Source organism: Trachurus japonicus, chromosome 18 (assembly GCF_045865225.1).
Source record: "Trachurus japonicus isolate A0001 chromosome 18, Traja_1.0".
Classification (NCBI taxonomy): Eukaryota; Metazoa; Chordata; class Actinopteri; order Carangiformes; family Carangidae; genus Trachurus; species Trachurus japonicus.
The window spans coordinates 5,118,596-5,133,980 of NC_140924.1; the positions used below are offsets into that span (position 1 = coordinate 5,118,596).

At 41.4% G+C, this 15,385-nt stretch overlaps 1 protein-coding gene across 1 annotated transcript in view; it reads left to right on the forward strand.

Moving 5' to 3' along the window:
* LOC146968463 (butyrophilin subfamily 3 member A2-like) overlaps nt 1–7,195 on the forward strand; it is a 79,027-nt gene extending 71,832 nt beyond the window's left edge. The window contains exons 13-14 of the mRNA XM_085760469.1: nt 6,615–6,686; nt 6,802–7,195. Coding sequence (XP_085616595.1) covers nt 6,615–6,686; nt 6,802–6,828 — 99 coding nt within the window. The 3' untranslated portion in view covers nt 6,829–7,195. The remainder of the gene's footprint in view (nt 1–6,614; nt 6,687–6,801) is intronic.
* The last annotated feature ends 8,190 nt before the right edge of the window (nt 7,196–15,385 follow it).

Below are 15,385 nucleotides of genomic sequence, written 5' to 3' on the forward strand. Positions count from 1 at the left end.
TTCTTAGTTTCCTCCAGTCCACATGTTTGTAACAATAAGAGAAGACAGCTGAGTGCAGGGGTGGACTGGGACAAAAATTTGGCCCTAGACTTTTTGGTCCGGACCGGCCCACTATCTGCGCAGGGATATTTTGCCAACTAGCACCGTTGATGTACATACAAACACACAAGCTCTTAATAACACCACTACTAAACGATATGCAATATACAACAAAGTAGAGGAATAGTGTGGAATAAGTTAAGTTTGGACAAGATTACATGCACATAATGAGTCTGCATGCAATCAGAACTTTGGCTAGGTGGCTAAAGTATGGAAGACAATAGTACAATGATCTGAAGAATGGACAAACACTAATTTTATCTTAGAAAGACAGTACAGCTCAACATAATGTATAGACAATGAAGCATGACAAGAAATACTTGTAATTTGTGTACTGCATCGGTGTTTTATTAATTTTAACTGTATAATGTTAAACTGTTGAAAGGACAATTAACCATAAACACTGACTGAAAAAAAATATGAAAAGCATACATATTTGTTAAGTTGTTAGCTCAATGTTCTTCATGACCAAATTTGAGTGAGGGCACTTTAATAAAAGCAACTAATCAATTAATCAGGATAATATATGAATATAGTTATTGTTTTCCAATACTTTAGATAACTAGATTTAGCTGTAACACACCACACCATCAGAGTTATTAGCTATAGCTATTTATTATGTCAAGTAACGTTCATAGCAACCGTTCTGGACCATTTACAGTATTTTAATGAATGTTTATCCACACCATTCTGGAAAGCACATACCTGCTTAACACGGTTATCACTACCTCCTTCACATGGTGGAGAGTCTTCCTCAACACTTATTTTTTCAGCCTCCTCCTGCACCATAAGGGCACTGGTAATGGGAGCCTCACTCTCTTCAGACTCACGTGAAGGACCTGCTGCTGAAGCTGCAGCATCGGTGCTTCTAGCCCTGGCCAGGCCAGGCGGCCCCTGCAGCAAACATCTGCGTAATTGTTGTACTTTTAGCAGTCTGTGCTGCTAGACCTTTTCTTTTTCTGTTACTTTCCTCCATTTTTCCACGCCGCCTTTGCGTTTTTGACTTTTCTTTTCAGTTTTCGTGTGCTGGTGTGTTGTTTTTTTCTCTCTCTCGCTCGCTCTCTCTCTCATCATGACTCCTCATCATTATAAGTGATTGGACGAGGGGGGGGTCTAGAACATGTGTGGGTGGGACTCCTGGGCCTCTGTAGCCTCTCATAGGGCCATTGGGCCAGGTAGACAAGCCACTGGGCCAATCGTCTGCAGCTGAGCACTGTGGGCCGAGCCGATGCATGTCTCTCTCCCTGGGCCGGGAGAGTTACAATAGGCAAGGCATGGCGAAAAAAAAAAAGTTAAATAAATAAAAAACGGCCGCCTATCGGCCCATTAGTGGCCGGCCTACCGGGAAGACTCCCGGTACTATGGCCAATCCGCCCCTGGCTGAGTGTCTCCACTGAGTCATGTGTCACATTTGTGTCTTTAAGACAAAGCTGGTCCAACACTGAGTCTCTGTCCATGTCTCTGTTCAATCCCAGCTGGAGACAAACCAAGCTGAGACCAACAGGAAGAAGGAGGAAGTGGAGAAGATGAAGAAACAGATGGAAGAGAAGGATCAGACAAACCTAAATATTGTGGATTCATGTCCTACAATAGGAACGGTAAGGCAGACACCTCTGGATATAAACTGTTCTGTCTCACATGAAGCAGCATTATGTATTAATACATTATTTATTCTAAATAACAACAACAAAATGTAACACACGAAGTCTGGATATGTTGAGTCTCCTTCATGATACAGCACTAAGCTGAGGGAATGTGATTTATCTGCTCACTTGTTGAGCTGAGCCTTAGGAGGGCATTATATATTAGGCTATATACAGTATACTTTTATATACTGTACATGGGTTAGAGGCCACTGAAAAAAGTTGTGCGCTCGCAACATGACAGATATCCACCTCCACTCACTGCTTCACACATTTTTCCTCCATCAGATGTCCAACCAGCAGAGACAGGATGAATCAGACAAAGACTTACCCTATTGTCCTGACCATTTTGGCGATGTTGTTCTCAGAAACGACTCCTCTGAGGTAAAGTTGAAGATCAGAGAAGGAATGTGTAAAGCCCAGTTTGTTCTATGTACAATGTCTTTTTTTTCTTGAAACAGGAACAAGAAGATGGATTCCAGCAGCCCCAGGAAGAGAAGAAGGAACCAGAAGATGAACAGCAGAGACAAAAGACGGAGCTGGAGACCAAGAACAAACAGGTTCATCTGTTCAATAATGAATGAATAATTAACTTCTTAATTTCTTTTTTTTCCTGGAGTCGACATGTTTCCAACAGTAACAGAAGAATCCAAAGCTGTGACACAGTCACTGTTCAGACTCTGGAGGAAGCAGCTCCTGAAGTGGACTCTTGTGGTTTTGGTGGTAAACATCATGTTGGTGGAGTTGGTGGAGGTTTAGGAGTCAGAGAGTAAAACATGCAGATAAACAACATGAGTGAAGGAAACAGACCAGGCTTCTTCCAGCTGATCTTCTCCTCCATCCACCTCCACTCACTGCTTCACACATCTAACTGGATGTTTCCTCCTCCATCAGACATCCAGCCACCAGAGACAGGATGAACCAGACAAAGACTACGCCATTATCATTGTTAAATACGGCGATGTTTGTCTCAGAAACGAGTCCTCTGAGGTAAAGTTGAAGATCAGAGAAGAAATGTGTGAAGTCCAGTAGAAGCTGGATTTGAGCTGAGCTTCTCCTTTATCAACAAGAAGAAACTCTTAGTGAAGTTTAGTGATTATTGTCCTTCATGGTTATTTAGTCAGTCTCATGTTATCACTTCCTGTTTGACATGATCCACTTTCCTTCAAACAGAAGCTGAAACTGAAAGATTGGAAGTTACAACTGGAGTTCACAGAGAAAAGTGAAACCATCACACTCAAAGAGTTTCTCCTGAAGCCAGGACAGACAAAGACTGTGAGTTTCACTTGTTGTTAAAAGTTGTTTTATATTTCTTGATGCAGCTCTTCTCTGTTTTTTCTTCCTCATTTCTTGCTTAAAGGGACATTCTGACTATTTACTGCTTCACATCCATGAAGCTGGGGAAGTGATGGACGGTCAAACCTCTACAAACACTAGACTCTACAATTTCCACAGAGCAACAGAAACATGATAGGACTTTCCTCACAGCCTGAGCTGTACTCTGTGTGACAAACACACTTCATATGTCAAAGAGCTGCAGGTGAACACAGGGTTTCTGTCATGGAGAGAACAATTCACAGCTTTCATCTTCTCTAACTCTACATTCACAGATCTGGAAGAAAGACAGAGACAACAAAAAACCCAGACAAACTGGAGATCTGGTCAAAGCAACACTTATAAACCACAGTGGAGAGGTCTGACATCATGTTACATTATATATACTAATATGTTACATCATATCTGTCTGTTTATGTTATATTTTGTTCTTTTTATCCACCAACTCTTTTTACTTGAAACAGAAACAAGATGAACTGCAGAGACAGAAGACGGAGCTGGAGACCAAGAACAAACAGGTTCATCTGTTCAATCAGTGATTTTCTTAGTTTCCTCCAGTCCACATGTTTGTAACAATAAGAGAAGACAGCTGAGTGTCTCCACTGAGTCATGTGTCACATTCATGTCTTTAAGACAAAGCTGGTCCAACACTGAGTCTCTGTCCATGTCTCTGTTCAATCCCAGCTGGAGACAAACCAAGCTGAGACCAACAGGAAGAAGGAGGAAGCTGAGAGACAAGCAAAGAAGCTGAAGAAGCTGATGAAGCCCATGAAAGTGAAGGTTCAGACAGACCAAAATGTTGTGGGTCCATGTCCTAAAATGGTAACACATGAAACGGTAAGACAGTCAAGAAATATTTACAACAATTATTACAGTCACAAAGTGGCTCAACCTGTGACCAGTTCCATATGAATTCACTAAAAACCAATTCAACATCACCAAGCAAGTTGACTTAAAGCTCTGGGAGTCAGAGGCCTGGACAGAAAGAACAGAGGATGAGGAAGCTCATGGACCAGCTCAGCTTCAGGCTTTCAGGCTGTAGGACCCAGGACTTCCCTGGGTCCTACAGCCCCCAGAACTGGACCAGCAGGCCTCCATCATCAGAAAGAACCAGAATGAAAGAAAAGAGACACAAGAGAAGAGAGCAGAATCAGAGCAGCCAATCAGGAGCAACAGAGAGTGAAAGCTCCTGTGTTCTCCCTCATGGAGAAGATGGTTCACCCAGTGATCAGACAACCAGGAGCTCCTGACACAGGGAGCGAGGAGGGTTACACCCTGCCTTTTCGAAACCCAGCCTTTCTGAAAATAGACTTCCATTCATTGTAATAGCGTGGTTTGTTATTTTTTCCAAAGATCCCGCTATTCCGAAAAGGCTATTGGGGGAACCCCCCCCCACTCCGAACGGACAGAAGGACGTAATCAGAAAGGAACCGGAGGCTGTGCAGTGCGCATTGATCCTTTTTTCCTTCTTGGGGTCAAACGGATCATGTGCATAATTAGCTGCAAAACAAGCAAATACTTCATATTAATGACATATAACGTTCATTATGCTTCTAGCCTGTCTAGCCTCTATCTGGTCTTTTTACTAAACTTAAAGCAGTACTTAAAGCAGAAGTAAGTGATATATTTGTGTTAATATAAGTCTTAAATAGTTATATCTTCCGACAGCAATCACTTACATAGAGTGTTTGGACCGAAACACGGGTCTGTCAGTCACTCTGCTCTGCTCTGAGCCGAGGAGAAAACATTTATCGTATCCTACAGTTTTTATCCAATGAGGAGAGAGAACGGCATGCAGGGCTGTGTGTGCAGCCAAGGGACGCCGTGAATGTGGCGACGTAGGGACGAGGACTGTTATGGTGCGTTCAAGGAAACTCGTAGACTCGTGTTTTTCCGTCCAGTGAAGTTGTATCAGTTTGATCTGGTACGAGTTCACGGGTCGGAAGTTACGAGTGGCCGTTATAGTGACTTTCACAGGTAAAACAGGTCGGAAAAACACGAGTGGGTTGCCTGGAACGCTACAAAGTCGTAAGTTGTGACTTGAAGCTGTAATTTACGATTTCAAAAGCCTGCCTGGAACGCAGCATTAGCGAAAACGACCGGATCACTCACTTCTGCTTTAAGAAGCATTTCACAGTAAACACACATACACAATCTGACGGAAAGGTGCCGCATTGCTGCTCCCTCCTCCTCGTGACTCGTGAAAGTGAAAGTGAAACTTAAGTGAGAGCCGGAACAGCAGTCTTTCGAAGTGGGGGTATTTCGGAACAGCGGGTTGTCAGAGTGGAGAGCCGTCCCCAGGGAGGAGCATGTAACTGTCACCAGGAGCTTCATTAGTAATCAACTAAACAGGTGGTGACCACAGGCTAAATGAGGAAGACTATGAAACAGAATGGTGCTGTATTGAATCCTTGCTCTGTTCTCTCTCCTCTCAGGCGAAGGAGGAACAAGATGATAAAGTCCAGCAGCTCCAGGACAATGAGACGGAGCAGAGTTTGTCAGAGAGGCAGGAAGCCAAGAACAAACAGGTTAATCTGTTCAATAACTGAACTTCTTAATTCATTTGTTTCCTGGAGTCGACATGTTTCCAACAGTAACAGAAGAACCCAAAGCAAGTGCACTCTTGTGGTTTTGGTGGTAAACATCATGTTGGTGGAGTTGGTGGAGGTTTAGGAGTCAGAGAGTAAAACATGCAGATAAACAACATGACTGAAGGAAACAGACCAGCTGATCTTCTCCTCCATCCACCTCCACTCACTGCTTCACACATCTAACTGGATGTTTCCTCCTCCATCAGACATCCAGCCAGCAGAGACAGGAGGAACCAGACAAAGGCTGTGTCATTTCAATTAACCAAGACGGCGATGTTTTTCTCAAAAACGACTCCTCTGAGGTAAAGTTGAAGATCAGAGAAGTGTGTGCTCCTCCCTGGGGACGGCTCTCCACTGTGTGTGTTTCCCAGTAGAAGCTGGATTTGAGCTGAGCTTCTCCTTTATCAACAAGAAGAAACTCTTAGTGAAGTTTAGTGATTATTGTCCTTCATGGTTATTTAGTCAGTCTCATGTTGTCACGTCCTGTTTGACATGATCCACTTTCCTTCAAACAGAAGCTGAACCTGAAAGACTGGAAGTTACAACTGGAGTTCACAGAGAAAAGTGAAACCATCACACTCAAAGAGTTTCTCCTGGAGACAAAACAGACAATCCCTGTGAGTTTCACTTGTTGTTAAAAGTTGTTTTACATTTCATGATGCAGCTCAGTTTTTCCTCCTCATTTCCTGCTTAAAGGGACATTCTGACTATTTACTGCTTCACATCCATGAAGCTGGGGAAGTGATGGACGGTCAAACCTCTACAAACACTAGACTCTACAATTTCCACAGAGCAACAGAAACATGATAGGACTTTCCTCACAGCCTGAGCTGTACTCTGTGTGACAAACACACTTCATATGTCAAAGAGCTGCAGGTGAACACAGGGTTTCTGTCATGGAGAGAACAATTCACAGCTTTGATCTTCTCTAACTCTACATTCACAGATCTGGAGGAATCACAAACCCGGGGAAACTGGAGATCTGGTTAAAGCAACAATTATGAACCCCAGTGGAGAGGTCTGACACCATGTTACATTATATACTCTAATATGTTATTACATCACATCTGTCTGATTATGTTATATTTATTTATATTTTATCCACAACCTCTTTTTTGTTTTTTTTGTTTCAGGCTGTGGCGACATGTACTCAACGATAACTCTGAAGACGTTTGCTGATGTAGTTTAATATTCTGTTTCAGGTTTTTATGAACTTCCACACATAATAACACAAACAACACAACACACTGTAACAGTGAGACATTACAGTAAAGTCATTACTGCTTATACACATGAGAAACAAAGAATAGATCAAAATAAAAACTGATTCATCTGTCAATATAATATAATAAAGACAGTGAGGGCGACTGTGACAGTAGTTTATACAATAAAAACTATCTGTTTTTATTTTATCCTCTGTTTCAAACTAAGTCCACTGTCCAACAGATGGACATAGTCTTTGGAGCTGATTTAACACAGTCTGAGGATTTGATCATCATTCAGAGTGTTTTCATATCTTCACTTTCTGTAAATCATTTAGAGTTTGATTGAAGAAGAACATCTGTGTAGATGTCATATCATTTTTATTATTATTTTTTAATAAAACACGTTTGTACATGAGTCATTTCAGTTGATTCTTTAGTTCAGTGGTTCAGTCATCTTCCTTTTGTGATGTAACCAAGTGTACTCTCATAGCTATAGTTTTTTAACAAAAAACGGCTTGGTTAAAATTTCAGTCTTTATGGTGCAAATCAGTGTCAGATGGAAGGTATGAAGAGGAAGATGACATGTGGCGAATGTGGATCAGAACATCTGTGTGGTAACAAGACTAAAGGGAATGACCTGGTTATGATTCATAAACTCTATCAGAGCTGTTTGTAGTGACAGTGAAGTGCATTTTCAGTGAAAAAAAAACAAAAAATCCTCTTCATCCAGATTAATTGGGAATTGGATTATTTATCATCGCAACTACATTTTACATCCACTGGAGGACAGGACAGTGAAGAAGAAGAAGAAATTGGAGGAAGCTATAAAGAGAGTGGAGACCCTGAAAGAGCAGCTGGAGATCATGAAAGAGGTTTGTCTCCACTTTGTTAATAATAACTGATTTCAGTTTGTTCTACTGCTGAGTGTCAACGTGAAGTGCAGCCGTGAGAACTTTAAGCGTCCTGTTTGGTTTATTTCTGCAGCTCAGGCAACGTGAGTTCACATGAACTCATGGGGCTCTACTTTCGTAAACTGGCGCAGGTGCAGCGGATCAGGCCTGCGCTCCGCGTTCGCTTCGCCAACGGGGAGTGGCCAGGAGCAGTTTGCAATTTTCCTTCGAAACGCAGCAGGGCGCATCCCGCCTACTTCCCTCCCACCTGCGCAAATGGCATAGAGGGAGAAGAGAAGGCGTGGAGTGGGTTTGACACAGCCGAGTCAGATCTTCACCAATCAAATGAGCTCCTCTCCTCGCCTTTACGTTTGATTTCACCGTGGAAGAGAAGATTTGAATCAGCACATACAGATTACAGCATACACATTCAGCACATCTATATCGACTGTCCCGTCACACTGATAATAATAATAATAATTTTATTTGTAGAGCACCTTTCAAAACAAAGTTACAAGGTGCTTAACAATAAAACGATTGGTGCAGATTAAAATACATAACAATAAAACAACATTAAAATACAGGAATACAAAATAAAAACTACAAGAGTCACAACAATAGTAAAAGAGAATCAGTTTAAGAAGGCTAAACGATAAAAGTGAGTTTTAAGAAGTGATTTAAAAGAGGACACTGAGTCTGCCTGCCTGAGATCCCCAGGCAGGGCATTCCAGAGCCGAGGGGCCCGGGCAGCGAAAGCCCGGTCCCCTCTGGTGATCAAGCGAGTTTTGGGAACATGTAAGAGGGCCCTACCAGAGGACCTCAGGCTCCGGTCCGGCTCATAGGGGGTCAGCATGTCTACAATATAGGCACTGATGACAGGTCAAAGGCTGCACAGATGAAAGATGAGGATGGATTACTGCTGTGTTGATACACGATTATCTGCTATATTTATGTATTTACTTATTGATTTATTGAGCCGCATCGTCACGCGACCATAACAAATAAAACTGAAAACAAATAAACTATCATCTCTCACAGCAAGTTAGACGGGAGGAAACTGATGTTCTGGTTCGGTCCAAGCTGGCAGTGTCCGGTCGCGCGAACAGACCTCACGGGCTGATGATGCAAAAGTAGTCTGGGAGGGAGGAGGTTATGATGTTATCCAGGTTTGCTCTGACAGATTGAGAGCTGTTTCCCAGTAAAAAAAAAAACAAAACAAGACACACACACCCCTTTTCCATTAATAAAGACACTCATATTTAGTAACGTATATTTAAACACGTGTGCACAGATCACAATATAAACAAACAGCTGTGCATGAAGGAGGCATCACGGAGCGTCTCTCTTTTTCTTTTTTCTTTAGAATTTACCTGAGATGGGAGATGTGAATATCTGCTCACTATGATGCCGAGGCTGATTGTGGTTTGCTGTGAGAGATGATAGTTTATTTGTTTTCAGTTTTATTTGTTATGGTCGCGTGACGATGCGGCGCTGGCCCCTAATAAATCAATAAGTAAATAAATAGCTGATCACCTGCTCTTGGGACATCCACGGCTGTCTCAGTCCCTCCCTGGTTTCATCTGTGTTCATTCAGTCAGGCTGAGTTTCCATTACGCAAGCCTTTGATCTGCCATATAGATATAGGTGTATGTGCTGATTCAGATACAATAAATAGGGGTTATTGTGATTATTATTATTATTATTATTATTATTATTATTATTAATTGCATTTAAATGTGCCTGGAACTGTGGAAATCTGCCTGTGAGGTCTTGGTGACGTGTCTGCACTGCGCGCTGGGCAGTCAAAATACCACTGCGCTGGCTGCGCTTCGCCTTGCGCTGACATTAGACCAGGTTGGAGCTGGCGAGCTTTCGGCGCACTCTCCGCGCGGTCTATCTGCAACAAATTGTCACTGCGCCACGACGAATCTGTCGACACGTCCCCCTGCTGCGCGACCACTCCCAGCGCACAGCAGTCTGCCAATTTACCGAATCCGCTGCGCACCTTGTTGCACTGGAGGAAAATGCCACTGCGCCAGCTGCGTCAGGGCTCGCCTCGCTGCGCCCCCCTGAGTTGCGCCAGGAAAATAGGGCCCATGGTGTCTTATTAATATAGTTGAAAACCACATCAGCCCAGAATGACTGACCCATGACGAGAACTCAGTGTTGCAGGAAAGGTCATTTCATTGATCAGGTGCATCATCCTCAACATCATTTAATTATTATTTTCCTCAATAAACTGAACTACATGGTAATTGTTCTGACTTGCCAACCCTTTTATAAAAAACAAAAGAGTTTACATTCATCATTCATCGTCTGTGCGCTGTACATAATAATGACACAATGGAACCAGGATTTCAGACATTTTCACAGCTTTATTACAAAGAAATGTACTAATTATAAAGATTTTTGACAATATGTAACAATGCAGCTCATTTGAGAGAAAGAAGAACAGGATCTGTTCAAGAAAACAGAACAACAAGGTAAACACTTGTAAGCAAGTAAATAAACAGTGTAATCATGAAGAGCAGTTGAAGCTGAAAGACTGGTGACGCTCAGAGGGTTTTGTATTTATGCCACAGCACTGAGGCTTGAAGAAAAGCTGCTGCTGTGGGTTAATAACAGTCTCAGTGTCTTTATTTGACTTGTGAAAACCATCTTGACACTGTTTCCTCTTCAGACCACTGTGATGTCTGGTGGGCGGGGCTCAAGGTCTGGTTCAGGTTCTAAATTCAGAGATGAACTTCAGATCATTTTTTGTGTGTGAAAAGTGTTGAATTAAAATTGAGAGGATTATTAAAGTTTAAAACGTGTCTAACTTCAACATTGATTATACAGAGGCATTGATTAGATGAAGAATCATCTGTAAAAACACTGATAGAGGAGTTGTCTTTATGCTTGTTTAAAAATAACATTTGTTCTATAAACTGTGGTCGTGTCTTTAGTTTCACATGTGATGAAACGTGTTTTAATGACAAACAGCATAAAACCCTGAAGACGCTCTGACAGAGCTCCATGTACATGTCTCGTCTCTTTGTGGTTTTCCAGCTTCGTGACAACAACCAGCACAAAAACCTCAAGTCCTTCAAGAGGTTTCTGTGTTTCTGTCATCAAGTTTTTTCGGCGAACGTTCGAGTTTCCCAAAGTGAAGTCGTGTCAGCAGCAGCAGCTGCAGAACTATTACCACAATGGTTAAGATGATCCTCAGAAGGAGAAGGACATGGATGAAGTTGTCTGAGAAGAGACAAGTGTCCCTAGAAGTGTCTCTGTGGAGTTCTGCAAAGACAACAGAAATAAGGTATTTGACAAAAAAGGAGTTCTCTTTGCAACGTTCAATAAAATGTAGCTGCAGTCAGGTGCTTGTCAGACATAGGATGTAGAGATGAGACATTTGACCTTCTGGGTAAAAAATGTCATCATTACATTTTATGGGGCCACTGTGACCTTTGACCTTCAAAGACAAGAGAGTCCAACGGTGTTGCTGAGATCTTGTGTTCATGAGGCCAAAACATGTTTTGTGAGATCTATACAACCATGAATGTAACCTTTGACCTTTGTCTGCATCTAATCAGTTCATCCTTTTGTTGTAATGAAAGGTTACACAACATTTGAACAAATTCCAACCTTGATTAAAACAGGAGACTGTTATGAAACATGTTTGTCTCTCACCTGTGACAGTCAGTCTGCTCTCTGGTGACTCTCCAGCTCCCTGGATGCTGCACTTGTACAGTCCTTCATCAGACTTGGAGACTTTTTTCATCTTTTTTTTCATCTCTTCTGTTGGACTGTTGTTCATTGGGACGTTGTCTTTGTAGAAAACAGCTTTCAGGTTGGTGAAAGTCGTCTTGTTTCTGCAGCGCAGAGTCACAGTATCTCCCTCCATCACAGGAAGAGCAGGACTCTCCAGGATCACTGAGCTCTCTGAAGAACATGTTTACAGGTGAGTGACACATTAGATGCATGGAGATATAGCTAGATTAAAGGTAGCAATTTCTAAATAAAGAAAAAGAGGCAAATCAAATTAAGTGAACAATATTTTCTGTGACAGATCAACTCTTTGTCAAAGAGTAGAAGTTCTGGTTATGACTGGTAAAGCTAGATTACATCAGGTGATTGTTTAATTGTCACACTATCACTAGATAGATTCATCATGAGGGGTCTTTAATGACAAATACAGTATTCATAAAAAAAAATTACATTGATGAATCCATAAAATTAAAAAGCCCAACCACCATACATGAAAAGTGACTAAATCCCTGCACATTTAGCACGAATTATGTATAAACTGTATAATTTGTGGATTTACAATATAAAACAGGCTCAGTAGATTGTAATCCATTGATTTTCATTCTGGACAAACACTAAGGCTGGATTGCACCAACAAGGTTTAATTTAAAGCAGAAGTAAGCGATCCGGTCGTTTTGGCTAATGCAGCGTTCCAGGCAGGCTTTTGAAACCGTAAATTACAGCTTCAAGTCACAACTTACGACTTTGTAGCATTTCAGGCAACCCACTCGTGTTTTTCCGACTTGTTTTACCTGTGAAAGTCACTATAACGGCCACTCGTAACTTCTGACCCGTGAACTCGTACCAGATCAAACTGGTACGACTTCACAGGTCGGAAATACACAAGTTACGAGTTGCCTTGAACGCACCATAACAGTCCTCGTCCCTACGTCGCCACATTCACGGCGTCCCTTGGCTGCACACACAGCCCTGCATGCCGTTCTCTCTCCTCATTGGATAAAAACTGTAGGATATGATACATGTTTTCTCTTCGGCTCAGAGCAGAGCAGAGTGACTGACAGACCCATGTTTCAGACCAAACACTCTGTAAGTGATTGCTGTCGGAAAATATAACTATTTAAGACTTATATTAACACAAATATATCACTTACTTCTGCTTTAATCTAAGATTAGACTTTAAACTGGAGTTTAAAGTTCTGGTGCAACAGGATTAAAATTAAACTTAATTTAGAGTAAAAATTAAACTGAGGTTTAAAAGGAGGTTTAAATCTATTCTGTCTTAATTTTTAACTAGGTTTAAAGTTTAGTGCAACAGAATTTAAACTTAAACCATGATTTAATCTGGTTTTAAAGTTAAACCTTGTTGGTGCAATCCAGCCTAAGAGAAACTACAGATTATTCCATGTTCACAGTAGATCTGTAGTGGCTTCAGAAAAAATACGAACGTACCAGTGATGATGATGTTGATGCTGTTGCTTCTTTCTCCTCCTTCAGTCTCACACCAGTATTCTCCACTGTCTGATGGATACAGTCCAGTAGCTGTGCAGGACGAACCTGATGATGTCCTCTTCATGTTACATGGTGGAGTTAATACTGTAGCAATACGAATTCTTCTTAACTGAGCAGAACCATCAGTCCCGTCACAATGAAAAGAGATAGATTCACGTTGAAAGAACTGCAGACGGTCTGGAGTGATACGAAGAGAAGCTGCACCTGAAAGTCCACAAATAAAATATCCAAAAGTTGGTATTTTGATATTCATCACAGAGGAACTAAAATTAAGTGGCATAGATCAGTCTTGTAATACTGACAAGACAGAGCTGATCAGACACATGATCATCTTTCACTGAGACTGATATGGAGTAGAGAAACGTGGAGAAAAAGAGCGATTTTCTGTCTTTCCACTGGTCTCACATTTTGGCTTATTCTGACAAAACGGTAGCTCCAGAAAAGCTTCAGAAAAAACACAGACCAAAATCGCTGTAAGGACTTCCTGAACGATTTGGTGTTTGGTGTGTTTCTACTATAAAACATCGGTCCGTTCTGCTTCTCTCAGAAAATCTTTGTATTGGAGTCAATGAGGAGCAGAGACAGACGTGGCTGCACTCAGAGGCTGATAATTCAAATTCTGTAAGTCTCTCTGATATTTTGAGCACATTGTGAGAGACAGAACAAGTTTGTCTACAAATTTGTACGTTTTTTGCGATTTACAACACAAACGATTTGTATTCTGTAAATTAAAGTAATAGCACACTGATCCCGATCAAGACACACATTTTGATACTGTATATACTTCGCCTGTTACGTTACTGAAACAAAATTTGGTACGGAAGTTGAAGAAGAAGAAGAAAAAACCCACAGTTCGGGGCCCGTGGCCCTAATAAGGAGTTCCTCACCACTTTGCTGAGCATAAAGACTCTGAACTCGTGTCTCCAGCAGAAGAAATTCAAGCATCACTGGAGAAACAAAGGAGCAATGTTGTAAATCAGCAACAGATGCTTTGATGAGCAGCAACATATAAAAGTGAGGACAGAAAGAGAAGAAATGTGACACTGAGTACTCACACAGTCTGAAGCAGAGAGCTGTGACCTCCATGTCGTCTTGCTGCAGACTGAGCGTTGAGCTGAAATACAACTGAAGTAGAACGTACGTGACAACTTCCTCTTCCTGTGGAGGTTATTTCTGATGCTGCTGCAGAAGGGGGGCAGGGTCTCAGAGGCTGAGGTGGTCTCTGACTCTGTGAGGGAGAATCAACCATCACTGCACCTCTGTCTTTATGGCAAAATATGTTGTCACTGTGATTATGTCATAACCTGCTAGAGACAGACACCAAACTACCAAATGAAGCAGTGACATAAATGAACCTCATGTTGTTTGCAGAGCACAGCTCAAACAAGAACCAACATTCTTAACTTCGATAAAAGAAGCAACACTTTAACACTTAATACAATCACCAGACAAGTAAAACTGATACATTCAAAATTGTCACATTAACTCTATGACACCAATTAAATCTTAATTTAGGCTAACTCTAAACCGACTCTGTCTGGTAACGTTGTGTTATTATCTCATAGCGTGGTGAATGTGCAGGTCACAACTTGTCCACCAAAGCGTTGTGGAGTTGTTGGATTGTGTATTTGATGAGTTTGATGAGGGACACCAATAAATCCTCTGAGCAGCTTCTAAAAACAGCTTGCACCGACAATTAAAGGTAATGGACCTACTGCTATGACTATAGGGATTATGGCAATGGGCCAATTTGCAAAAATGTTGAACTATCCCTTTAAAGGCTTGATGGATGTAAAAAGAACAAAACTCCCCCTACAGGAAGAGCAGGTAAAAACAGCCACCTCATATCTATACTACACTTTGAAGCTTTATTGTTTCATGAGCTTATCAGTTGCCTGGCAACAGGGTCAAAGTTCAGACACATTATGTTTGTGTTTAAAGCTGAACTGATTTACTGATCTGTGGTCAGATTCACATTTTGATCAACAGGGACATTTACATCATTTTTATTGTAAATTGTAAACAACAAAACAACTTGACTGAACTGAAGTTTTTGAAGTTCAACATGATTTGAGATCAACACTGAGTTTTCTGTTCTTGATAAACTGGTCTTGAGTCACTTTATGGTCGTGAGTCAGTAAATGATTTACAGACTTCAGATCTGTCGTCAGTTGAAATGAGCAACACAACTAGCAACAGGTACGTGGTCTTCTCAATAGTTTTTCTTCTATTTTCAATGTAATAACATTAAAATGTTGTATTCCTGCATTGATCATTGATTGTTATTTCTTTCTTTCGTATTATTGTCTCACATGAACTGTTAAAGATGAGACCTGGACATGAACAGACTATAGAATGGAATTTAT